This window comes from Oryx dammah, unplaced genomic scaffold (assembly GCF_014754425.2).
Source record: "Oryx dammah isolate SB20612 unplaced genomic scaffold, SCBI_Odam_1.1 HiC_scaffold_27, whole genome shotgun sequence".
In the NCBI taxonomy this organism is placed as follows: Eukaryota; Metazoa; Chordata; class Mammalia; order Artiodactyla; family Bovidae; genus Oryx; species Oryx dammah.
Genome location: NW_024070211.1, coordinates 44802211 through 44829466, shown reverse-complemented (window position 1 = coordinate 44829466; position 27256 = coordinate 44802211). Strand labels below are relative to the sequence as shown.

The 27256-nt window shown below is 34.5% G+C and overlaps 1 protein-coding gene across 1 annotated transcript in view; it reads left to right on the top strand.

The window, feature by feature from the left end:
- Window positions 1-27256, top strand: part of BMPR2 (bone morphogenetic protein receptor type 2) — a 150055-nt gene that overhangs the window by 71277 nt on the left and 51522 nt on the right. Inside the window, exons 2-3 of the mRNA XM_040228777.1 lie at window positions 13412-13582; window positions 15066-15236. Of these exons, the coding sequence (XP_040084711.1) occupies window positions 13412-13582; window positions 15066-15236 (342 nt within the window). The remainder of the gene's footprint in view (window positions 1-13411; window positions 13583-15065; window positions 15237-27256) is intronic.

Here is a 27256-nt window from a genome sequence, read left to right as displayed (position 1 = left end):
CAAAAAAAAGATAAAAGACCTAGCATAGCCATTAATAAATAAAAATATTTTTAAAAATAGATGTGGTACCACAAAATTCAAGAGGTCTGGAATGATACCCCCAAAAAGCTGTCACAGAAGAAAGTGGAAGAATTGCTGAGACAAATTGTACTGAATTTGGGAATCATCGGTTCATAATATAACTGTCATTTTCAAAACAAGGGAAAGGAATAAAAACAGTTATTGAGACAGTATTCTTTTTCTGATCAGAATAAAAGACTGTACTCTTTATATTGAAAGGATTGTCTGAGTATCAATAAATGTATAGTGAAAAGAGAACAATACTTAGACTCATGCTAATAAATTTATTGAATTAAAGAGAAAAAAACAAGCAGTTAATTAGTCCACCAACTTCCTAGGTTGGTGAAAAGGAACTATTAAAATCAAGCTTCATCTTTGAAAATCTGATATTCACTATAAACAGTTTTGACATAAAAATGATGCTTCCAGGATTCAGGGGAAGGAAGAAAATAAGAGAATTTGAAATCAGAAGCAACAATTCATTTGGCTGAGAATAAGAATTGAGTGCAGTTGACTACCTAATGGTAAAGCAAAGAAAAAGATTTCTTTTACATCCTCTTAGTTATTTGGCAAGCATATTCACATAATGTGGATTAATTGTCTGTATTATACCTGTTTCTTTAAATGTCAGAAATCATACCATCAGTTCCCTTTGTACCTCCCTAGTGTGGGAGTGGGGTTGCATTTTGGAAGGGATGATTCTTTTGCCTGCAGAGCTGTTTTGCATATTGCTGAATATTTAGCAGCCCTGGCCACTGACATTAAAGCCACCAAAATCCCCCCAATCTTTTTGACAACCAAAAGAAAACAAAATATACCTCTTTAACTTGTCTCTAAATTGCTACCCTCCCACCACAGGCCATCCTGCCCAAATTAGGAACGACTATTCATCTGTTGATTTGTATTCAGAGTGTTAACTTGCCTGGAAGATCCCATGAACAGAGAAGCCTGGCAGGCTACAATCCATGGGGTCGCAAGAGTTGGACACGACTTAGCAACTAAACCACCACCACCACCACTTAAAATACATTTAGTGGCTATCTAAATGTTTTTTTAAAATGCAGCTATTTCAGTAATTCCATCTTTTACCCAATTTTTCATTGTGCCATTCCAATCGTATCTCCCATCCTTTTTTTTGTAAGAGACTTTTAGTTTTTAGAGCACTTTTAGCTTTGCAGCAAAATTGCCTGGAAAGGATAAAATTCCCACATACCTGCGCCGCCGACCCCCCTCCCCCCAGACTACTTCATTATCAGAATCAAGATGAGCAAATTCCTCTGTATTCATGGCTTTTCTCTTGAGTAGTTGTTGGATTTTTTCACTTTTCCTTCATCTATTGATATGATCATATGGATTTTCTTCTTTATTGTATTGATGTGATAGATTACATTAATTGATTTTTGGATTTCAAACTCACTTTCTACACCTGGGATACATTCCCCCATTAAAAAAATTTTCCCCAAATGCTCAGCTGTAGATTGGCCTGGTGAGTCTTAGCCTTCTATGTTCAAAACTGTCAAGGTATTCTACTTTTATGCATTGTTTTAGTTTACTCAAGTTTTGAACTATTAACCCCTAAGTTCTTCTCAGTGCTCTAGTTCTGTGAATCATGTCTAGAACATTTAAGCTATCATTGCCAAAAAGCCCAACTTTTAAAGTTTAAACAGGTTTTTGTTATGAAATATTTTAAACACATTAACACTCAGAGAAATGACTGAATACCAAGATTTAGTAAGTGTTAACGTTGTCATGTTTGTGCTATGTTTGTTTTAAAAATGTGTATGTACCTAGATCATATTAGTTAAAACTCCACTCCCTAATTTCATCCCGTTTTCTGCTGCCCAAAACTAATGCTTTCTTGAGTTGGAATGAATCTGCTTTTTTCCCCATGTACCTATAGTTTTAGTACATAAGGTATGCATTGATAACCTAGAGTATTATTTTGGGTTATTTAACTTTGGAGATTCTCTGAGTTTGGTTCCAGAATACCACCAAAAAAGTAAGTCATGTAACTTTCTTGTTTTCCTAGTACATGTATAAGTTACGTCTAAAAAAAGAAATACACACCTTAATTTAAAAATACTTTATTGCTAAAAAATGCTAACCATCATCTGAACTTTTAGCAGATCATAATCTTTGTAGTATAGTGTTTCTTCCATGTTGATTGCTGCTGACTGATCAAGGTGGTGGTTCCTGAAGTAGGTGACTATGATAATTTAAAAAATAAGAGTAAGAAAGTTTGCTGCATCAATTGACTCTTCCTTTCACAAACAAACTTCTTTGTTGCATGTGGTGCTTTTTGATAGCAATTTACCCACAATAGAACTCTTCAAAAGTGGAGCCAATCCTCTGAAACCCAGGTGTTGGTTTATCAACTAAGTTTATGTAATGTTCTGAATCCTTTGTTCCAATCTCCTGTTAATGTTAAAATTTTTGACCTTTTTCCATGAACACAAATGTTTTTAATGGCATCCAGAATGGTGAATCCTTTCCAGAGGTTTTAAATTAACTTTATGCATATCTGTCAGAGAGATCACTATCTATGCCAGTATTCCCTTACAAGATGTATTTCTTAAATAAGACTTGAAAGTTGAAATGTTGCTTTGATCTTTGGTCTGCAGAATGGATGTTGCGTTAGCATGCTTGGAAACAGCATTAATGTCTTTGTACATCACCTTAAGAGCTCTTGGGTAACCAGGTGCACTGTAAGTGAGCTGTAATGTTTTGAAAGGTTTCTTATTTCTGAGCAGTAGGTCCAAACGGTGGGCTTAAGATACTCAGTAAACCATGTTGTAAACAGATGTACTGTCATCCAGGCTTTGTTGTTCCATTTATAGAGCACAGGCAAAGTAGATTTAGCATAATTCTTAAGAGCCCCAGGATTTTCAGAATGGTAAACGAACACTGGCTTCAACATCAAGTCACCAGCTGTATTAACTCTTAACAAGAGAGTCAGCCTGTCCTTTGAAGCTTTGAAGACTGGAATTGACTTCTCTAGCTCAAAGTCTTAGATGGCATCTTCTTTCAACACAGGTCTGTTTCATCATCTGCATTAAAAATATCTGTTGTTTAGTGTAGCCACCTTCCTTAATTATTAATATCTTAGCTAGATCTCCTGAGTAACTTGCTACAGCCTCTACACTGGTACTTGCTACTTCACTGCACTTTTATGTTAAGAGGATGACTTCTTTCGTTAAATCTTATGAACCAACTTCTGCTCGCTTCAAACTCTTCTTCTGCAGCTTCTTCACCTCTGTCAGCCTTCATGAAATTGAAGAGATTTTGGGTTAATTTACTTTTCTTCTTGTAATGTGGAGACATCCCTTTTTAGAATTCAAATTGGAATTTAAAAAGGAATTAATATATTAATCTACTAACATTCAAAAATTATCTGCACCAAATTATTTTTAAGGTTTAGTTTTAAATTTCCTTAAGTGAAATTTTCTCTTTTGGTTATACAGTTCTGTGAAGTTTGACAAATACATAATCATGTTAACTACCACCCCAATTAAGATACAGAACATTTCTACCCCTTAGAAATACTCTTTCAGTACCACCATAATCAGTTACTCCTTCCTTCTCCCATCGGGGCTCTGGTAACCAGTAATCTCACTCCATTCCTGTAATTTTACCTTTCTAGAATGTCATGTAATGCATCAAATAGTATACAGCTTTTTTAGTCTGGCTTCTTTCATTTAGAATCATGAATTTGAAATTCATTCATGTTCTTTCTCATGTCAATAGTTCATTCCTTTTTTGTTGCAGACTAGTTTTTGTTTATCTGGTTTTCAGTTGAGGTACTTTTGAGTTATAAATAGTTTTATGTGACTATAAGTAAAATCACTATAAGCATTCACATAAAGATTTTTGTGTGAACACAGATATTCATTACATTTGTATCAATATCTGTAGGTATCAGGGAATGGGACTGCTAATTTAATTGATAAGTATATGTCCCATCTGTGTCAGTACCCTGGTCAGTACTTGATACTGTAAAGAGTTTTTTGTTTTTTGTTTTTTTTTAAATTTTAGTCATTCTAATAGGTGTATAATAGTATCTCACTGTAGTTAAAATTTTTTCATTCATGGTTTTAAGAAAGATGAGTTATAATTGACATGCAATATTATATTTCAGGGGTACAACATAGTGAATCAGTATTTTTTATACGTTATGAAATGATCACATGATAAATCCAGCTACTACCTGTCACCGTACTGCAATATTACTGCAATTGCTGCAATATTTTTATCTGTAATCCCTATACTGTATATTATAGCACCATGATATGTTTATTTTACAATTATACGTTTATACCTCTTAATCCTCTTTACCTAGATATCCCACCCCACCATCCTCCATCCTTCTGGAAACCACCAATTTGTTATCTGTATCTATGGGGCTGTTTCTGTTTTGTTCTGTTTATCTCTTCGCTTATTGCACATGTGAAAAGTGGAATCACATGGTATATCTCTTATTCCACTTAGTGTAATACCCTCTAAATCCACTTAGTGTAATACCCTCTAAATCCATGCATGTTGTTCCAATTAGCAAGATTTCATTCTTTTTTTTTTATATCTGAGTAATATTCCATTGTGTATATATAAACCACATCTTATTTTTCTTGTACATCCATTGTGTGTATATAAATATCACATCCAAGTTGATGGGTACTTAAATTGCTTCCATTTATAAATAATGACACAGTGAACCTAGGGGTACTTACAGTTTTTCAAAATAGTGTTTTAACTTTCTTCAGATAAACAGAACTTGAATTGCTATCTTGTATGGTAGTTCTGTTTGTAATTTTTTGAGGAACCTCCCTACTATTTCCTGTAGTGACTGCACCAGTTTATATTCCCACTATGTACAGTGGTTTCCTTTCTCCACATCTTCATCAATACTTGTTCTTTGTTGTCTTTTTGAGAATAGTCTGACAGGTGTGAGGTGTCTGTCTCATTGGGGTTATGATTTGCATTTTCCTGACTACTGATGTGTAGCATCTTTTCATGTGCCTGTTTGCCATCTGTATGTCTTTGAAAAAAATATCTATTCAGGTCTTCTGCCCATTTTAAAAAATTAATTTACTTGGAAGCTAATTACTTTACAATATTGTGATGGTTTTTGCCATACATTGACATGAATCAGCCACAGATGTACATGTGCCCATTTTAAAATTGTGTTGTTTGGGGTTTTTGAGGGGGTGAGGGGTATTGAGTTGAATGTTGTTGATCAGTTGCTAAGTCGGGTCTGACTCTTTGACCCTGTGGATTGCACCATGTCAGGCTTTTCCTGTCTTTCACCATCTCCCTGAGTTGCTTAAACTCATGTTCATTGAGTCAGTTATTCTCTGTTGTCCCTTGTCTTCCTGCCTTCAGTCTTTCCCAGCATCAAGAGTCTTTTCTAATGAGTCAACCCTTTGCATCAGGTGGCCAGAGTTTTGGAGCTTCAGCTTCAGCATCAGTCCTTCCAGTGAATGTTCAGGGTTGATTTCCTTTAGGATTGACTCTGATCTCCTTGCTGTACAAGAGACTCTCAAGTCTTCTCTAGCACTACAGTTTGAAAGCATCAATTCGTCAGTGTTCAGCCTTCTTTGTGGTCCAACTCTCACATCCATATATGATTGCTGGAAAAACCATAGCTTTGACTATATGGACCTTTGTTGGCAAAGTGATGTTTCTGCTTTTTAATGTGCTGTCTAGGTTTGTCATAGCTTTTCTTGCAAGGTGCACGTGTCTTTTAATTTCATTAAATTAATGCAGTTTAATTGCAGACACCATCTGCAATTATTTTGGAGCCCCAGAAGTCTGTCACTGTTTCCATTTTTTTCCCCCATCTATTTGCCATGCAATGATGGGACTGGATGCCTTGATCTTCCTTTTTTGAATGCTGAGTTTAAGCCAGCTTTTTCAATCTCCTCTTTCACCTTCATCAAGAGGCTCTTCAGTTCCTCTTCTTTCTACCATTAGTATGGTATCATCTGCATGTCTGAGATTGTTGGTATTTCTCCTGGCAACCTTGATTCCAGCTTGTGATTCATCCAGCCTGCCGTTTCACATTATGTACTCTGTATATAAGTTAAATAAGCAGGGTGACAATTTGCAGCCTTCGTGTAATTCTTTCCCTGTTTTAAACCAGTGCATTGTTCCATGTCTGGTTCTAACTGTTGCTTCTTGACTTGCATACAGGTTTTTCAGGAGGCAGGTAAGGTGATCTGGTAGTCCCATCTCCTTAAGAAGTTTTCACAGTTTCTTATGAGGTGAATGAGTTCATTATATACTTTGGATGTCAGCTCCTTATTGGAGTTACAAATATCTTCTCCCATTAAGTAGGTTGATTTTTCATTCTTTTTAGTTTGATATTATCCCATTTGATTATTTCTGCTTTTGTTTCCCTTGCCTGAGGAGACATAGCCAAAAACTATTATTAAGATTAATGCCTGAAAGCTTACTGCCTATGATTTCTTCTGAGAGTTTTACAGTTTCAATCTTAGATTTAATTCTGTATCCCCTTTTGAGTTTGTTTTTGTGTATGATGTAAAAAAGTGGTCCAATTTCATTCTTTTGCATGTCATTGTCTAGTTTTCCCAGCACCATTTATTTAAGAGACTGTATCCATTGAATATTCTTGCCTCCTTTGGCTTATTTTGATTGAGCATATAAGCCTGGGTTTATTTCTGGGCTTGCTGTTCTGTTCTGTTGATCTCTGTATCTCTTTTTGTGCCAGTATCATACTGTTTAGATTATTATACTTCTGTAGTAGAGTTTGAAATTAGGGAATGTGTTACTTCCAGCTTTGTTCTTTTTCAAGATTGTTTTGTTTATTGAGGCATTTTGTGTTTCTGTGTAGATTTAGAATTATTTATTCTAGTTCTGTGAAAAATACTATTGTTATTTTGATAGGAATTGCATAGAATCTGTAGGTTGCTTGGTAGGATGGACATTTTGATAATACTAATTCTTCCAATTCATAAGCACTGATAAATGGATTTCTTTGCATTTTTTTACATCATCTTTAAGACACTGAACATTTTCTGAGTACGTGTCTTTCACTTCCTTGGTTAAATTTATCCCAAGGCATTTTACTTGTTTTGATGCAATTGTGAATGGGATTGTTTTCTTCATTTTTCTGTTTGTTTGCTCTTAGTGTGTAGAAGGGCTGCAAATTTCAGTCTGTTATTATTGTGTCCTGCAACTTTACTGAATTCATTCACTAGTTCTCATAGGTTTTGGGTTTTTGGTGGAATCTTTGGGGTTTTCTATATATATTATATCATCTTCAAATAGTGACAGTTTTACTTCTTTCTTTACATTTTGGATGCTTTCTATTTTATTTTCTTGCCTAATTGCTTTGATTAGGACTGTGAATACAGTGTTGAATAGAAGTGTCAAGTAGGCATCCTTGTCTTAGTTCCTGATATTAAAGGAAAAGATTTCAGCTTTTCACCACTGAGTATTTTGTTAGTTGTGATTTGTCATGTATGGGCTTAATTATGTTGAGGTGCATTCATTCTATATCTACTTTGTTGAAAGTTTTTATCTTAAATGGATATTGACTTTTATCATTCATGGCAGTTTTAATTTGAATTTTCATGTTAGAGTCACATTCTTTTAATGTGAAAATTTATTTGCCACGTGTCTGTTTTTAATGTAGGGAAAGGAAATAAAGATGGATGGATCAGTGTTATTCTTGTATTTTTAGGAAAAGCTGACCAGCAGAGGCTTCCACATTAAAGGGCTCTGGGTGTCCAGGCATCAAAGGGAAAGAGCTTTGCTGTGCTTGTTGGACCTTGTTACAAAGAACTAGGCTTCCTTTAAACATCAGCATCCCCAAACTGGAATCTCTCATCTTAAAGAATTTGTGCCACAAGTACCTTGTATTTTTATATTATATATATATATATATATAAAAGAGTATTCTACACGAATGGTTCTTTAAACCAAGATCCCATAGCACAACCCAGAGTGTCAAATTTCTTTGTTGTTGATGTCATACTTTATTTTTCTAGGACTTTAATCTTATTTTACTCTAAACAAAAATCCTGATAAAAGTGAACATATATACAAATGTTCATAACAGTTTTATTTCTAATAGCCAAAAAAACCTGAAAACTACCCCGTAAGCTTCATAAGATGAGAAATTAAACAGATTGTACATCTCATCTACATCATGAAATGCTACTACATAAAAAGTAATTAACTATTGATTCATGCAGCAAATTGGGTGAACCTCAAGGAATTTTTGCTCAGTGAAAAAAGTCAGTCTCTAAAGTATATGTACTATATGAACACCTGTGAAATATCAATCATTGAGTTGGAGAGTAGGTTAGTGGTTACTATTGATTAGGAACGGGGGACGAAGGAATCATGATTTTAAAGGGTTAACATGAGAGTGATAATACGGTTGAATGTTTGGATTGCGATAGTATATGACAAAATTGCTTAAATTTTTTCTCACACAGATAAGTACATGTATTACTGATAAAACATGATTAAACTCTGTGGATTATGCTAATATTGATCTCTTGGTTTTGTTACTACTGTATAGTGATTGTGTGGTTGGGATGTTTGCACTGATGAGAGAGAGGTATTGGACTACTCTCTATTTTTCTTATCTAGACTGGACTAGCATAAGCTTTATTCAGTGGCCAAAGGATGGAGAAGTGGGAACCTAGTTTGTGAATCAAATTCTCTTCCCTGTATTTCTTTTCAATTACCTGTGGATAGATTGGTATTTAAAAGTAAAAAATCTAACATAAAAATCATTCAAAAACTTTTGTTTTTGAAACATATAAGTAATCATGAATATATTTTCATGAAAGGTCAAATAATATGATAGTATTTGTTTGTTTGTTTGTTTGTTTTTAAAAAGGGCAAATAGTTAATAGTTTCACTTCCCAGGTGATGCAGTGGTAAAGAATCTGTCTGTCAATGTAGGAGACACAGGTTCGAGTCCCTGGGGAAGATCCCCTGGAGGAAGAAATGGCAACCCGCTCCCAAGATTCTTGCCTGGAAAGTTCCGTGGACAGAGGAGCTTGTTGGGCTATACAGTTGGGGTTGCAAAGAATCGGACATGATTGAGTACACACAGAGTTAATATTTTCAGTACAGCCTTTTTTTCCTTTCTTTTCTTCCCTCATAAAAGCAAATAGGTAGTATTTTTCAGTGTAAGCATAATGATGTTGATTTATGTCTGTAATGACAGTTAACTGATACTGACATGATGAAACTTTGCCATACCTTTATACCCTGCATTCTTGATAGTATTATGTCACAGAGTGGGAAATATAAGACAGCTGAGTATCCTAGACATGCCACACTTGTTCCTGGAAATTAAATGCTGCATATGATTAGCAAATGCAGATCCCAGAAAGCTTATGTAAACAGAAAATGTTTACTTTATTTTCAGTTTTATGTGTATATGGAGCAAAATAGTATATGTTATGTCTATACTAATACTATCTTAATTGCTTCATTTATAGTTTCATGGTCAAAGGACTGGATGATTATTGCCTAGATATATAATCTTTGAGTGGGAATATGATATTGAGTATAATTCATGTAGATATGAAAACTGCCCTTAACACTGTTGGGGACTTATGGTATACAAAATGAGTTTTGTAAACCTAATCTGACTCTGGGAACAAGTGAAGTCACCTTCCTGCTTGGTCAAGAAAATATGTATGTTAAATTGATAAAATACAATACCATATAATGGTTAAGCAGAGCATCAAAAATGGCATTCTGGATATTGCATATATTATACGGCCTGAAAAGCCCTTGGCATATTTGTGTGGTGGAAAGTGAAGAATGGAGAAATGACATGAATGGCAAGATTGAGTCCTAGGGCTGACTTACCCATTAGGCACAGTAGGCATAGAGTCCAGGGCACATGGTATTTTTGCAGGCCCATGAAAATGTTTTAATTTGTTTTAAAATCTGAAGGAAAAAAATTAAATTTATTGTTGAAGAAAATGTTCTGATATTTAGTATAATGTTTTTCTCCCAGTGCAATTATAAAGTATACTTTTTAATGGAGAAAGGTCCCATGAAAACAAAAGTTCCTAGGGCCCACAAAATTGGTCATGTTCCTATTGGGTCTTAATTATAAATGGGCTTCAATGCTAAATGAAGTGCTTGAATTTCATTCTAGCAACTTCAGGGAGCTAATAGATTTTAAGCATGGTCCACTTTATCTTTTACGAAGATATCTCTGTTAGCAGTTTGGATGTGACTATTTGCATTTTAACATAGTTATGTTAATCAAAATTGTTTTAGTGCTTATTACAACCAAATATCACCTCTTTAAAATGAGGAGAACAACTTTTAAAAGACTCATGTCTAATCACAGTACTTGGTTAAGGATGTCTCTTAAGAGAGATAATTGACTATATTCAACTGATCAAGATTTGCCAAGCTGTTGATAAATTTAGAAAACCACGTGTAAATAATCAGGTCTCTGTATGTGACAGTATAATGCTAGGCTAGACTCTCTCATAATACTTTTTATTTCATGCCTTCTTTGCCTACATGATTTACGAGAATCCAAAACTTTCTATAGAGATACTGCTGAAACATTCCAACAAATAGCATGTAAAAAGCTATAAGCACTCTTTTATGAAACGGATTTCTTTTCTTTGATTTGAGCAAAAGGTGGTTTGCTAGACATCTTTATTTTATATGGTAATTTGCTGAATCAAAATTTGAAAGAGTTATTCTTAAAATAGCAAAGTATATTTTCCCTGTACTAATTTAGACTTTTTTATTTAGGCTGTACTGGGTCATTAGTGCTGCGTTCCGGCTTTCTTTAGTTGTAGTTGGGAGTTTCTCATTGTGGTGGTTCTCTGTTGTGGAGCATGGGCTGTAGAGCTTGTGGGCTTCAGATGGGTGCAGTAGTTGAGGCTTCTGGGCTTATCTGCTCCGGGACATGTGGGATCTTCCTGGACCAGAGATCAAACTCGTGTCCTGTGCATTGGCAGGTGGATTCTTAATCACTAAACCACCAGGGGAGTCCAGGCTGAAGTAATTTTAAGAAAAAAATCAGTGAAAACAGAGACAATAAAGGTATGATTCAGTGTACCTACATTTGTACCTTTATTGCTTTGATGATATTGGGGTGAAGAGAGAGGGAAACATAGAGGAGATCGGATTTGTTTATTGTCTTTCTCTATAAGGAGTCTTCTAGGTTTCATTCATTGAATTATTTAATAATGGCACTAAAATTTTATGCCATTGTGCTCATGCCTTTTGCTGCTTTTCTATTGTAAAAGAAATCCAGGAAGAGGAATAATTTTTATTTTGTGTCATTTCATGATAATATTTGTTCTCTTTTTATTTTTAAATTAAATAAGGCATTTTCTTCTACTTCCAGGTATGGTTAGATCCCTATTCATTAACTCAATATTCAATACAAAATTCTAGACAAAGTGAATAAGAACAGAAGAGAAGGGTCAAAAATAGACTATCTTGGTTGTGAAAAACTAGAGATGTTTAGTTTATAAATTCATTCTGACCTTTCTAACAATAATGACAAAATTTCTAACAATAATGACAAAAAGGGAAGCAGAGTGGGTTATATAATTTCAGCAAGTGGTAGTAGCTAAGGAGCCTTTAACTTTAATCAAGAAACGGGGATAGGGAGTTAAAATAGGCTTTTTTTTTTTTTTTTTGAAGATCTATATTATAGAATTTTCTTCTTAGTTTGCATCTTTTAAGTATCAGTCTCTCTGTTGTATGTACTTTATATGTAGAGATATATTTTATTTTGATCTTAATAATTTGTGAAAGTTTGCAAATTAGGGTATATCTAAGGAAGTACTGATATTAAATATGCAAGATAATATAAATGTTTGTCATTAAAGGAATTTGAATATGTGACTATTTATGGTAAAATATGGTAGAATTAGTTTTGATGAAAAAATATACTGTATTTTCTGACCATTTATTTGGTATTAGTGGATATCTTCTAGAAGACTGCCTGAAGTAATTTTTAATTGTGGAAATCACTTTTTTTTTTAAAGTAATTACTCTCTGTCTCCAAGTAGACTTTAAGATGCTTGAGGGGTGGAACTCTATGTTATCTACTTATAAATCCCCTAGTTACTTAGCCTAGTACTTTGAATGTGGTCTGTTGTAATAAATATGGCAGGTCTGTATTTCTGAATGGACTTGAGCCCACAGTTGTTGGTCTTTCTTTTCTAGGGTTTGGTCCTACTTTTGTATGAGAAACATTATTTTAATAGATCATCTGTAGTGCTAACATGGGCTTCCCAGGTGGTGCAGTGGTGAAGAATTCACCTGTCAATGCAGGAGACACGGATTTGATTCCTGGGATAGGAAGATCCCCCTGGAGCAGGAAATGGCAACCTACTCCAGTATTAATTGCCTAGAAAATTCCATGGACAGAAGAGCCTGGCTACTAGCTAGTCAAACCATTAGGAATGTCTGCTTTATGAAACCAAATAAAGATCAGCCATTGCTTTTGATGACCATTTACTTCTTTGGTAGTCTCAGCAGTGTTGGTAAATTTTTGTTAGCTGATAAATTATGTGGCAAATGTGCTGAGATTGGTTAAATCGATTATGTATATGGAGAAAGCTTGACTGGCATTGAAAATACATTCGGGTGACCTTTAGTATAAGGGATTATTAAGCATCTCTTTCTGGCTATTTTATTGATATTTTTAATAATGGAAAATCGTTTTCTTTTTGACCACTGATAGGCTTGGTATTTAAAAACAGGTTTATTAAGGTATAATTTATATAATAGCATGAAATTCACTCATTTTAAGTGAAGAGTTATTTTTTTCTGATAAATTTTACAAACCTGTGCAAACATTACCACATGTAAGTTTGGAATAGTCCAGATAAAAATCATGTATCCATTTGCAGTCAGTCCTCATCCTTAGTTTAATATGGCTAATGATATTAGGTTTAGCATTTTACAGTTTGCTGTAAAATATGGTAGAGGGGGATACTGTAGAATTTCCAAAAATTATTCAGCCTTTTAGGTTTGTTGATTTCTTTAAGTTTTTAATAATTTAGAGCATGGACATTTTTCTGATGATATTTATTAATTCAGACATTAATATTCCATAGAGTGATGAGAATAAGTTGTATAAGAGGGCATTGGCTTTTGAGAAATGTGTATTCAGTAAGTTTGCTTCTTGTTTGGAAGTTAACAAACTAATAGAAAATATTACTAAGTATGTACAAAATTTCTCAGTTACCCACACCTTGTTAGGAATTTAGTAGGGAAATTTAAAGTGGCTTTCAAAAAGACTATAAAGGCTTTTGTAATAATTTTTTGCAAAGATTATCATAAAACGAATTTGTCATTTTTCCCTTTGTTTTAGCTTCTCAGAATCAAGAACGTCTCTGTGCATTTAAGGATCCATATCAACAAGACCTTGGGATAGGTGAAAGTAGAATCTCTCATGAAAATGGAACAATATTATGCTCAAAAGGTAGCACCTGCTATGGCCTTTGGGAGAAATCAAAAGGGGACATCAATCTGGTAAAACAAGGCAAGTAATACTTTTCTTACCTGAAATAACTGTTTCATACAATTGAAGATTATCTAAAAAGGGCATGGAGATAGATTATAACACCATCTGCAGGAGAACAGTAAATTTAAAAGTAGGTATTCGTGTATGTATTCACAAACAAGCTCCAAATTTACAAAGGGTAATTGATTTTTAGCTTATTTTAATAGTATGTTATTATAATGTTAATAATATAATAACATTCTATGAAGTTTAGAAAATATAGAAAACTGTAAGAGAAATAAATGTCTACAATTCCATACCTATAAAAATTTTTTTAAACTACATTGGTTTATTCCCTTCAGGTACTACATTTGTACTCCTATGTTATATGTTTGTGTAATATTTTTCCAAATTATCGTAATACTATATAAAAAATTTAGTATACAGTTTTCCCATTTTAAATTATATCATGAATATTTTCCTGTCTTTATTCTTTGAGAACACTTTCAACATCTATATGGTATTTCATTGTATACATGTATCTCAGTTTACTTACACATTACTCTTTTGTTGGACATTATATTGTTTTCAGGTTTTCATTGTAATATAATGCTTCAGTGAATATCCTTGAACATAATTCTTTGTATCTCGAATACACCTTTTTAAAAAAATTTTTATTTATGACGGCATTGAGTTTCCTTTGCGGTGCATGGGCTTTTCTCTCATTTCAGTCAGCGGGGGGCGCCCGCTCACTGTTGCAGTGCGTTGGGCTTCTCATCGCGGTGGCTTCTGTTGTGGAGTATGGACTCAGAGAGCACAGGTTCAGTAGTTGTGGCTCATGTGCTTAGTTGCCCGTGTCATGCAGGATCGTCCCGGATCAGGGATCAAACCTGTGTTTCCTGCATTGGCAGTCAGATTCTTTACCAACTGAGCCACCAAGGAAACCCCAGAGCAGACTTTTTTCTTTTAAACACCAAAAATATTTTCTATTGGTATATAGCTGAATAACAATGTTGCAGTAGTTTCAGGTGAACAGCAGAAGGACTTAGCCATACATATGGAATAGACTTCTTGAAGTACAATTTTTAGATTATCAAACATGAATATTTTAAAGGCTCTTCATAAAAACTACCATGTAACTTTCTAGAAATGTATATGTTTACATTCCCTCCAGCACTGTATGAGAGTATTACTAAATCCTTATTATCATTATATATCATTATTTTAAAAACCAGAACAATTTAATAGATAAAAAAGTATTCTTATAGATGTTTTAATAATAATTCTTCGATTAATTATGAAGTGAAAGATTTTATTAATGGCTTTTTCCTCCCACAAAATGCCTTTTTATGCTCTGCCTTTTTCTGTTATTTAAAAAAATGTGGTTTCCTTCTGGTTTGCAAGAGAGTTGTATAACTTATTTGTACTCCATCACATTGTTTGCAATTTGTTTGTTGTTTTCCTTTTAGTTTTTTCTAATCCTAGACTCCTCTAACTTGTTTACATTAAACTCTGCTTGTAGGATGTTGGTCTCACATTGGTGATCCCCAGGAGTGTCACTATGAAGAATGTGTAGTAACTACCACCCCACCCTCAATTCAGAATGGAACATACCGCTTCTGCTGCTGTAGCACAGACTTGTGTAATGTCAACTTTACTGAGAATTTTCCACCTCCAGACACAACACCACTCAGTAAGTAAAGTAACATATTTTTTCCTGAAAATTCCTTTCTCCAAAGATTTTCAGAATTTAAAATATTATAAAAATATTCAATTTTGGCCAAAGTAAAAGAGAGAGAGTTCCAGCATTATGAGAGTACATCTAGCTAATGGATGAAATTGAAAAAAGGTATACCAATATTTCCAAGATATAAATCAAAATATAATACTTTCCAACTATATTTTGAAGGTAGTGACAATATTAAGAATACAACATGTGTGCCTGCTTTTTACCCAGCATTCCCATTTGTGGCAAATTGATCTTTGAAGACATATCCCCAACAGTATTAAATGCATTTGCATAAAGTATCCGTTGCAGTATTGTGTGTAACTGCATGGTATTGAAACCACATAAAAGCCTAAGAATTGAAGATTGAGTGAAGTCCACTATGGTACATACATGTAACGGAGTACTGACTTTACAGCTATATTTGGAGGTAATGTTAGGTGTGTAATAAGCTTATACAATATGCTATCTTTTATGTAAAACAGAAAGCTTATCATTACAAAAAGAAGTGAATAAAGGATAAACCAGAAAACAGTGAAGTTGGTTACTTACAAGGGTTGGAGGGAATGGAGCAAAAAGGATACAGGGAAAAAGAGTCCTCTGAACATAGCATTATGCATGTACTTTTGAATTTTGGAATCATGTTGCTAATCTCTGTGTGTAAAAGTATAACTAAATCATTAAGGATGGGAAGGGGGCGCAATTCCAAACTCAAAGCAAATGAGCCTAGTTGTATTTCACATAAACATTGTAATCACACTTAAGGGAAAATGAAAGAACTAACCACTTTACTAAAACAATATTTGACTGTATATATTCTTTTATGCAAGATGTGATGGTGATGTAAGTGATAGTGGGGATAATTGCAAATAAATACTAATCTCTTGAGAATTTTTTATTTTCAGTAGTATGGACAAAGCAGTTCTGAAATTGTAGGTATATTTATATTATGGGATTAAGAAAATGAATATAGGTGTTGATATTCTTGGGAGCCCTTGTTCTCACTGAAGGAAATAAGGAAACATATTTATAGATGTGGAAATAAGAGAGAATCCTATGTGAATAGATTGTAGTTCAAAATATCATTAGGGACATATGCCTTTAAAAATATCCACATATATGTGTTATATGCATTTATATGAAGCTGTGTGTGTATGTGTGTTTCTGTGTGTATACATACCTACCTACCTAAATATATTTCTTACCTTTGTTTGTTGACAAGAATAAGAAACAAAAGCACTCCAGTAACTATGAGTGTACATAACACACAGTTTTAGTTTCTACTATGACTCCTCAAAATTCCAAACTGAAAGCAAATGAAGCCACTTGTATTTCACATAAACATTTCTCAGCAAGGAGATCAAACCAGTCAATCCTAAAGAAAATCAGTCCTGAATATTCATTGGAAGGACTGATGCTGATGCTGAAGCTGAAGCTCCAGTACTTTGGCCACCTGATTCAAAGAACTGACTCAGGAAAGACCTTGATTCTGGGAAGATTGAAGGTAGGAGAAGGGGACAACAGAGGATGAGATGGTTGGATGGCATCACAGACTCGATGGACACGAGTTTGAGCAAGCTCTGGGAGTTAGTGATGGACAGGGAAGTCTAGTGTGTTGCAGTCCATGTGGTCACAAAGAGTCAGACACGACTGAGCAACTGAATTGAACTGAACTGATGACTCCCTAGTCAATGAAACTTGGGCTCCTTGGAAATGACTTATTTCTAGGATTGGTGCAGCATAGGTACAAAATAAGCCTGCAACATCTTGTAACACTAGAAAGTAAGGAAAGAAATACCCCCTAAAAGAATGGAGACTTGTCACAGTAATCAGCTTGAAGGATCCTCCCGTGAGCTACATTTAAGATCCTTGTAGTGCCAAAAAACTACAGTATTAAGTTATAAACCATTGGAGGGAAAATGAATTGGTTCTCTGTTGATAGCAGAGAGAGAGAAGATAGGGCAGTTGTTTATAGTAGAATGCCAAGTGGTAAATCGAGAAGTTAGAAAATTATCATTATGCAGCTATCATTCCAAGTATTGGGTCAGGCAAGCATCATCAAATGATCTCAAATCTAGGGGGCAATCAGTAAAGACAGAGGATATTTGAATTTAGAATTTCTCCAACATATATTGCAAGGAAGAAATTAGTAATTATGAAGTGAAAAAATTGGACAGTAGCGTAGCCAAGTATTAATAGTGTCATTAATGAAGGGCAGATACACATCCGTGATACCCTGAGGACACAATGTGCTAATACAGTACTGCATTTCAACCAAGAATGCATATCCTGAATCTAATCACAAAGGTAAATCAGGCAAGTCATAAATTAAGAATGTTCTATTACAAAAAGGGAGTTTGTTTCCCTTAAAAATGTCAGTTCAGTTGCTCAGTCGTGTCCAACTCTTTTTGACCCCATGGACTACAGCATGCCAGTCTTCCCTGTCCATCACCAACTCCTGAAGTCTGCCCAAACTCGTATCTGTTGAGTCGGTGATGCCATCCAACCATTTCATCCTCTGTCATCCCCTTCTCCCCTTCTTTTATATATAACAGTTTTTGTAAGTTTAACATAACCTCTAATTTAAAGGTTAAAGTTTTTTTGGTTTGGGGCCCAAAATATTAACATTTGACATTTATTGTCTACCAATATAATAATAGGCAAAAAGTTACAGGAAGATTAGCTGTAAGTTAAGTGTGACTGGTTCCTAAAAAATTTAGTGGAATAGGAAGTCCACTGATGCTTTTGTTGAGGCATAAGTGAAATGTCTGTTTTAAAATAATTAAATCCAGCAGTTAATTATTAATGTTGGAAAAAGTTATATGAGGATTGTTATATGCCATAAAAATTAAGATTCTATTTGGACTATAGATCACCAATGATTTCTAGCTAGTTAGGATGCTAGCTCTTTGGTCTCAAGCTTTTTCCTCCAATCACAGCATCTGAAGTATAGTTTTCTATATGTTGTATTTCTCCTTTAAGAATTATTATTACCTTAGAAAAAGAAAAGAAAAATAGCTTCTGATATTTAGAAATGCATGTCAGATATTTTGCTGTAACCCCTGATCTCGGGTTGTTGGCAAGTCGGGTCGAGTCTTTAGCATGTGTTCAGACTGAGTCACATTATTGGATAATTCTCCAGAATAAAACTAGCTAGAGATTAGGAGATTTATGGATTGATTGATAACTCATATAGGTCTTTGCTCCTCAGTCATTTTTTCAAAGATTTTTCTCTTCTACTAATAAGTCTGTTTCAGTTGTTTGTCTCTTTTAAGGGGCTAGGTACCTGATTTTGACTATTTGTACTTTAAAAATGAGAAGTATGAGAATCTTAAAAAACACTATCCAGTAGTTCTCTACCTCTTTATGCATTATTATAAGTAAACCTGGTTCTAGACACAGTTATGGATTTCAGGAAGATTAGGTACTCCTCTTCCCTCAAGATCTCCTTTTCTGTGGCCCTTTCCTTTCTCTTAGGAAACATCCGTGTTTTGTGCTCAGTATGATAGGTTAACTTTTTGATGTACTTTGTTTCCTTCCCCCATCTGCATATGCTGTTCTTAATTCTATTTCCTTTTGGCCTTAAGACATTAGTGTTAGATATTTATTCAATGCATATTGCTTCTTAAAATATTACTTGCAGTAAACTTCAGATTCTTAGAGAATGTTTTTTTCAGATGGGATACATCTACTAACGAAATTTCAATTCAGTCTATCAGGATTTTACAATTGATAGAGCAGTTTCAGTAAACATATTAAAGAGACTCCAGGCCTTTATTATATAGGGAAATTGGAACTAGCTAAGTAACATTTTTTGAGTACTCATTAAGGGCTCTGTATACATTAAGCATTTACATTTAACCCTTACAGAAATATATGAAATGGTTACTGTTACGTTCTTGTTTCACATGGACAGCACTGAGGCACAGATATGTAATTTACCAAGTCACACAGCTAGTAAGTGGTAGAGCCAAGATTTCACACCAGATGTTTTGACTCCAGAGTATGTGTTACTAAACATTACTTTCTATTAGTTATAACCATTACTGTCTATACTCAGTTATCCTTAACCATTACTCTCTACACACAAATGGGGACAAATGAATACTTGTTTGTTCATTCATTTATGAAAAGATTTTTTTGAGCATGCTTATGACATTTTCCCCAAATTCAAGGACATCTATTTTTCTTTGCATCATCTCATTAAAAAATACTTACAAGTGTTTTAAAGGGAAATTTCTCATCAATTGTAAATGGAAAGCCAGTATGGTAAGTAGGTGTTGTAAGTATTATAAGAAAGGAGAACTTTAAAAATCACTTATTTATATGACCTCACAACAGTCAGAATGGCCATCATCAAAAAGTCTACAAACAGTACGTGCTGGAGAGGGTGTGGAGAAAAGGGAATGCTCTTGCACTGTTGGTGGGAATGTAAATAGATATAGCCACTGTGGAAGACGGTATGGAGATTACTTTAAAAACTACGAATAAAACCACCATATGACCCAGGAACCCTACTCCTAGGCATAAACCCTGAGAAAACCAAAATTGACAAAGACAGATGTATCCTATTGTTTATTGCAGCACTATTTACAATGGTACCAGAACATGGAAGCAACCTAGAGGTCCATTGATAGATGAATGGATAAAGAAGTTTTGGTACATATACACAATGGAATATTACTTAGCCATAAAAGGGAATGCACTTAGACAGAAAACAACAAAATTCTATAAAGTGATTATCCTTCAATAAAAAAAATAGTAAAAACCCAACGTTTAAAAAAAAGGGAACACACTTGAGTCTGTTCTCATGAGATGGATGAACCTAGAACCTATTATACAGAATGAAGTGAGTCAGAAAGAGAAAGAGAAATATCATATTCTAACGCATATATACAGAATCTAAAAAAATGGTACTGAGGAATTTATTCACAAGACAGCAATGGAGAAACAGACATAGAGAATAGACTCATGGACATGGGGAGAGGGTGAGATGTATGGAAAGAGTAACATGGAAACTTACATTAGCATGTGTAAAATAAACATCAGATATTTGGGAATTTGCTGTATGGCTCAGGAAACTCAAACAGGGGCTCTCTATCAACCTAGAGGGATGGGGTAGGAGATGGGAGGGAGGTTCAAAAGGGAGTGGGTATATGTATACCTATGGCTGATTCATGTTGAGGTCTGATGGAAAACATCTGTAAAGCAATTATCCTTCAATAAATAAATTTTAAAAATTACTTATTTAATTGTAAATAAGTTGAAAATAATTAGCTAGATATTGTTGCTTATCAAATTGTCTGAAACTTGAGGCTTGCTTTCTTTGTGTTAAGAGAATAGCAGATGTTTGTGAGGTAATAGAATTAAACTGTCACCAAGTTGAGATTTTGTTTTTTAATAACCAGACAAAAGAAAGAAAGAAACTTCACGAATACATGTCCATGTAGCACCTACAAAGTCTGACACTTTATGAAAGTGAACAATATTATTTTGAGTTTTTTCCAACCATGAGAGAGTTTGTGGTACTTACTCTGTTTAAAAAGAAAGCCAGTCTTTAAGTAAATGAATCTGTATCTACAGTTTTTTTTTCTTTTTTAAAAAAAATTTTTTTATTTTTACTTTATTTTACTTTACAATACTGTATTCGTTTTGCCATACATTGACATGAATCCACCACAGGTGTACAGGAGTTCCCAAACATGAACCCCCCTCCCACCTCCCTCCCCATAACACCTCTCTGGGTCCTCCCCGTGCACCAGCCCCAAGCATCCTGTATCCTGCATCAGACGTAGACTGGCAATTCGTTTCTTACATGATAGTATACGTGTTTCAATGCCATTCTCCCAAATCATCCCACCCTCTCCCTCCACCGACCCCCTGTGTCAGGACGGAAATCAGACACTGAAGAGACCAGCAAACAGAAGAAGTTAAACAGAGGGAATCGCCTTGGAAGAGTATTCTTTTGTTTTCTTAAACCCTCAGTTCACCCTTTGTTTTTGTAAATCCCAAGAGTTTGAAAGAAGTATATAATTAATGCAGTATTTGCAGTTATTTTAGAAAAGTTCCTTGATAACACTTCTGGAATTGGTGTAATTAACCTCCCTAACTCTAAACAAGATAATTAAGTTAGTAGAAAAGCAGGCAAAAATTTGTCATTTAAAAGAATTAAACTTTATTCACTGTGTTTAGTGTTCGAAGTTCTTGAATGAAAGTCACTATAAAAATGTAGAATACTTTTCTTTCGTGTATGTTATTCATTAAGTTGGTTAGATCATGTTGATAATAAAAATTAAACTGCAAAAAAAAATAAAGATTGAACTGCATCTAATGCTAGGTTTAAAAAATTCTAATTTATGCTGTGCTGTTTGTTAAGATTAGAAATTCTAATTTCAGCATCTGGCAGCAAATGTCTTTATCGCACACAAAGCTAGAAATGAAAGCCTACATTCAGAGACACTGACATTGGCGTAGGGCCACAGGTAGATTTTTAGCTATTGTGAATTTATAGTTGTTTTTTTTTTTCAGTTTTTGCTGCTTCTGTGACAGCATTAAAGCAATTGAGTAGACAGAAAATGGGTAATAAGAATGTCTGAAAAAATTTTTTTTGCTTAATACTTCATGAAACATTTTAGTAAGAATCAAAACAAAATATGTTGTTCCTTTTATACTTACTAAAAATATTATTAGACATAATACACTACCATATACACTACCATATGTAAAATAGTTTGCCAGTGTGAATCTGTTGTATGACTCAGGGAGCTCAAACCCCGCTCTGTGACAACCTAGAGGGTTGGGAGGTGGGAGAGAGGTTCAAAAGGGAGGGGGCATATGTATACCTATGGCTGATTCATGTTGATGCATGGCAGAAACCAACACAATGTTGTAAAGTAATTATCCTTCAAGTAAAAATAAATAAAATGTAAAAAAAATACTAGTGGAAAGAAGTGGCACAAAAGAAAAAGAGGAATGCATTCCTGTAGAAAATATTAATTCTTTAATGCTGTAGTTGTTCAGTTGCTAAGTCGTGTCTGACTCTTTGCGACCCCATGAACTGTAACCCTCCAGGCTCCTCTGCCCATGAGACTTTCCAGGCAAGAATACTGAAGTGGGTTGCCATTTCCTTCTCCAGGGGATCTTCCCCACCCAGGGATCACACCCAAGTGCATTGGTAGGCAGATTCTTGACCACTGAGCCATGAGGGAAGCCCCATGATAAGAATATAATCGACTATAATGCTATAGTAACAAGATTCTATTTATACATGTTATATGTTCTTGGTCAGACAGTTTTGATTCTGAAGTTTTGCTAGCTCTACCCTATTGAAAGTCCATCCCATTCCACGTTTACCAACTTGACCCTAACTCTAAAAAAGAATAGACTGATATTTTAAAATAAATGTCTTCTGAGATACAAATGTGGATATTGATCAAGAAATAATTTTTATGTCTTCATTTCAATAACTACAATAAATTTTCTTGTCTTTTATGATTTCCAGTTCCATACATGTTCTGTACCTGTTGGCCTGCACTAACTGGTTCATTTTCTTGTTGCATCTTTTTGCATCTTTTCATATGGAAGAACTCATTATTCTTAAATCCATAAATATTTAGTGGTTTCAGATGCCAACATATCATAAAAAGTAGAGTTACAGATACATGAAAATTTTCCAGTACATCTAAAACCAAGATGAAACTGGGTTCTAGGACTCTTTTATCAGTAGAAATTAATAAGAGGCCAGACACAAAATTCAGGCAAGGCTTTATTGTGACTTCTGTTGCAGCAGGAGGGAGTGAAAATAAGTAAATAAGTAAAATGACCCGCTGAGGGTCAAAGGACGGGAACTGGTCCCTTTTAGGGGTGGGTCCACAAGTCCAGCCAGGGGGGTGATGCAGTGGCTTACTCATCCCATTGGTGGTGCTATGTACAGGGGTCACTTGCAGTACCCTGCTTTTGCTCTTGCCTCCTCAGAAGTGGCAGTTGGGTTTTTCATGTTTTTTTGTATCTTATTGTTCATAATTAGCCCCATCTGTGAATGCATGCAGTTGTTTTTAAGGCCCTTTTGGTTTGTATTTTGTTCTTTGAAGAGACACTGGTCCAGTTGCAGGCCCTGCAGCAAAAGGTCCCAGGTTCCAGCCTGTCTCAAAACCAGCTGTGGTTTGTATAGCAGCTATCTTTAAAATAATACGTTGGTTTTTAAAAATTGAGATATTATTGACATATATAACATTATATTTAGTTTCATATGTTCAACATAATCTTTATAGTAATCTTGACATTCTCTGTGTATGCATGGTGAGTCACTTCAGTTGTGTCCGACTCTTTGTGACCCTGTGGAATGTAGCCCACCAGGCTCTTCTTTCCATGGGATTCTCTAGGCAAAAATACTGGAGTGTGTTGCCTTTTCCTCCTCCAAGGTATCTTCCCGACCCAGAGATTGAACCTGCATCTTTTACACCTACCTACATTGGCCGGCGTGTTCTGTTTTTGTTTTAATATTCCACATAAAAGATCATACGGTATTTCTCTTTCTCTGTCTGATTCATTTTACTTTGCACAATGCCCTCAAGCATGCATCCATGTTGTTGCAAACAGATTTCCTTCCTTTTTTATGGTGAATATGTATGTGTGTGTGTGTATACACATATACCACATTTTTTTATCCATACATTCATCAGTAGATACTTAAGTTGTTTCCATATCTTGGCTATTGAAAATAATACTGCAGTGAGCATGGGGTGTGTGTATCTTTTTGAGTTGATGTTTTCATTTTCTCCAGACATAAGATAAGTATCCAGAAGTGGAGTTCCTGTGTCATATGTTACTTCTAGTTTTAATTTTTTCAGGAAACTGCATACTGTTTTCCATAGTAGCTGCACCAATTTTCATTTCCACTAACAGCATTTATAGCATGTTCTTTTCTCAGCACTTCGCCAACACTTGTTATTTCTTGTCCTTTTGATAAAAAATGTTGGATAGTAGCATGGAGATATAGTCACCCTAATATGTTTATCACTGGACCATTTTTTGGCTTTCCCTTTTTTTCTTTCAATTATTTACTAACTACTGTAAAGGCTTAACTAATTTTTTAAAATTAAAAAATTTTTTCATATTCTTGCCAGTTACTTCAATTACCTTTTAATCCTAGGCTACATCCACAAGACCTCAGTCTTTTCCATTACATATCCCTATTTTTTTCTAGTTATTCCTCTGTATTTCAAGATGTTCAGTGATTTGTTAAATTAATTAAAGATCAATTGATAGAAAGACTGACATAGCTTGGTGAAAATGGCTTACCCAACAAGATCTATTGGTTTAAAGTTATGAGAAAGCAATATTTAAATGGTTACATGTATCCTGTTGACCCCAATTTTGAAGTGTTTTATGATGGAGAAAAGTGGCACTTTTTTTTTTTTAATTGAACTATAGTTGATTTACAATTCTGTTCTGGTTTCAGGTATATGCAAACTGATTTGATTATATGTTTATATATAGTCATATATTTATATTCTTTTTCAGATTTTTTTCCATTATAGTTTATTACAAGGTATTCAATATAGTTTCCTATGCTATACAGTAAATCTTGGTCATTTATTTGTTTTATGTATAGTGGTGTATATCTGTTAATCCCATACTCCTAATTTATCACCCCCTTTCCCCTTTGGTAACCATAAGTTTGTTTTCTACATCGGTGAGTCTGTTTCTGTCTTGTAAATAAGTTCATTTGTATTATTTTTTAGATTCCACATATAAGTGATACAATATTTGTCTTTCTGACTTAATTTACTTAGTATGATGGGCGCCTGGTTGGCTGCCGTCTATGGGGTCGCACAGAGTCAGACACGACTGAAGCGACTTAGCAGCAGCAGCAGCAGCAGCATCACTAGCTCCTGTGCTGCAAATGGCAATAAAAAAAATGGCATTCTTTAATTTCAGTTTCTATTAATATTGGCACAGAGATTAAAAGCCTGATGTTCAATTCAAAATTTAGGCTTTCTGTTTTAGAATTTATGGAGGGTTTTTTTTCTGGCTGTCTTTGTTTTTTTGTTATTGTTCTTTGTTTTTTTGGTTTTTGTTGCTGTTGTTACCATGGAAAAGAATTCTGCCTGCTGATTTTTATGTGTGATTTTAAGAGAGATTTTTACTTTTTTTTTCCCAATAGAAATTTATACATATATTGAAAAGAATTGTTTACAATTATTTCACTATAAGGACTTCTCTTTTTCTATCTGTCCTGAGTTCTGCCATGCTAATTTGGGGACGATTTTGTCTGCCACAGTGCATTTTATTAAGTAGAGGATCACTTCTTTTCCTTTTTATAAAAAATCAATCAGACACATCTTAGTGCCCTTCAGCCTAGCAAGTCACATGGTATTTCTAGCTGCCAGGACTGCTGACCAGAGGTCATTGCATGGAAGTGAAGGAAAAGGAAATAGAGCTTATTATTTCCTTTATCATAGACTAAAAATATACCGAAATAAATGTTAATAGTATCTGTAAAACATTTTTATAACTACTAGAAATTATGTTACTGAGTTCTTGTCTTTATGCATATATCCTGGATATTTTAAAAATAAAAAGTTAACTTTGAAAAAAGTGAGAACTATCCTCGTAAAGTGGTTTTTTAAAATTGTGGTAACATACACGTAACCTAAAATTGACCATCTTAACCATTTTTAAGTGTATAGTTCAGTTCAATATTGTTATTCAACCAGTCTCCAGATCTCTTTTCATCTTGCAAATCTGAAGCTCACAAAAGTTAAATAAAATGTTGATCTTCGGGGAGTATTACATGTCTTACTCCACAAAACAACCAAAGTGCTGTGTTTTTAAATAAACAAATACCATTTGTTTTTCCAGTTTTAATAGTTCAGTCTGTAGTTAATAGCAGGGTTATAGGTATTTCTTATATAGCCTCTTTTGTTTGAATGTTAATATGTCTATAATTGTGAGGAAAAACAGGTAAAAGTAGAAAAAAATTTTCTTCTAAACTATTCCTAAATGTCTAATTTTTAGATAACCAAAAGTTGTATATATTTGCACACATTTATTTAATATGTTACAGTAGAAAGTATATTTATTTATTTGTCAACTGTTGACAATAAAACTTCTTCAGTAAGCCACCTCTGAGTTCACTGGCCTTAACAACAAGCATTTATTATGATCACCATTCTTGAAGATCTGCTGGATTTGTCCGATGCAGGCTGTACTCAGGTCCAGGCTGTAGGGTCAGTTCAGGCCTTTGCTGTCTGGGGCTCAGGATAAAGGGGCAGCATTCTACTCAGAGCTCAAATAGAATTGCCCAAGCATATTTTAGATATCTGTTAGTTTTATATATTTGCCAGCCTTCTGTTGTCCACATAAGTCACATGGCCAAATTCAATATCAACAGGTGGGGAAGTACATTCTATCTACCATGAGACCATAGGAGAATGTGAATATATTTCTGTTACAGCAAAGAGAGACTTTTAAAAACCAAGAAGAGTTACTTTCCAAACTTAAAAGGAAGATTTCTTTAGCACCTGTATATTTAGTACCAGCTCTTTTTTTCCTTAATAAATTCCTTACTCCTTTTAAAATAAAATCTGTTGCATTTAAGAATGGACATCCAAAATATACCTGCAAGTGGTATAAATCAAAATTATTTTCACTCTGCCAGCTTTTACTACAGATACTATAGTTAGGTGATTTTCTTTATACTTTAAAATAGCCTATTAGTTACTGTACAGATAAATACTTTTAAAAAATTAGGTTGGTATTTTTAATTGATGATTCTTGAAGTAGATCTGTCAAAGGATTCAGTCCGGTTCAGTTCAGTCGTTCAGTCGTGTCCGACTCTATGCAACCCCATGAATTGCAGCACGTCAGGCCTCCCTGTCCATCACCAACTCCCAGAGTTCTCTCAAACTACCGTTCATTGAGTCGGTGATGCCATCCAGTCATCTCATCCTCTGTCGTCCCCTTCTCCTCCTGCCCCCAATCCC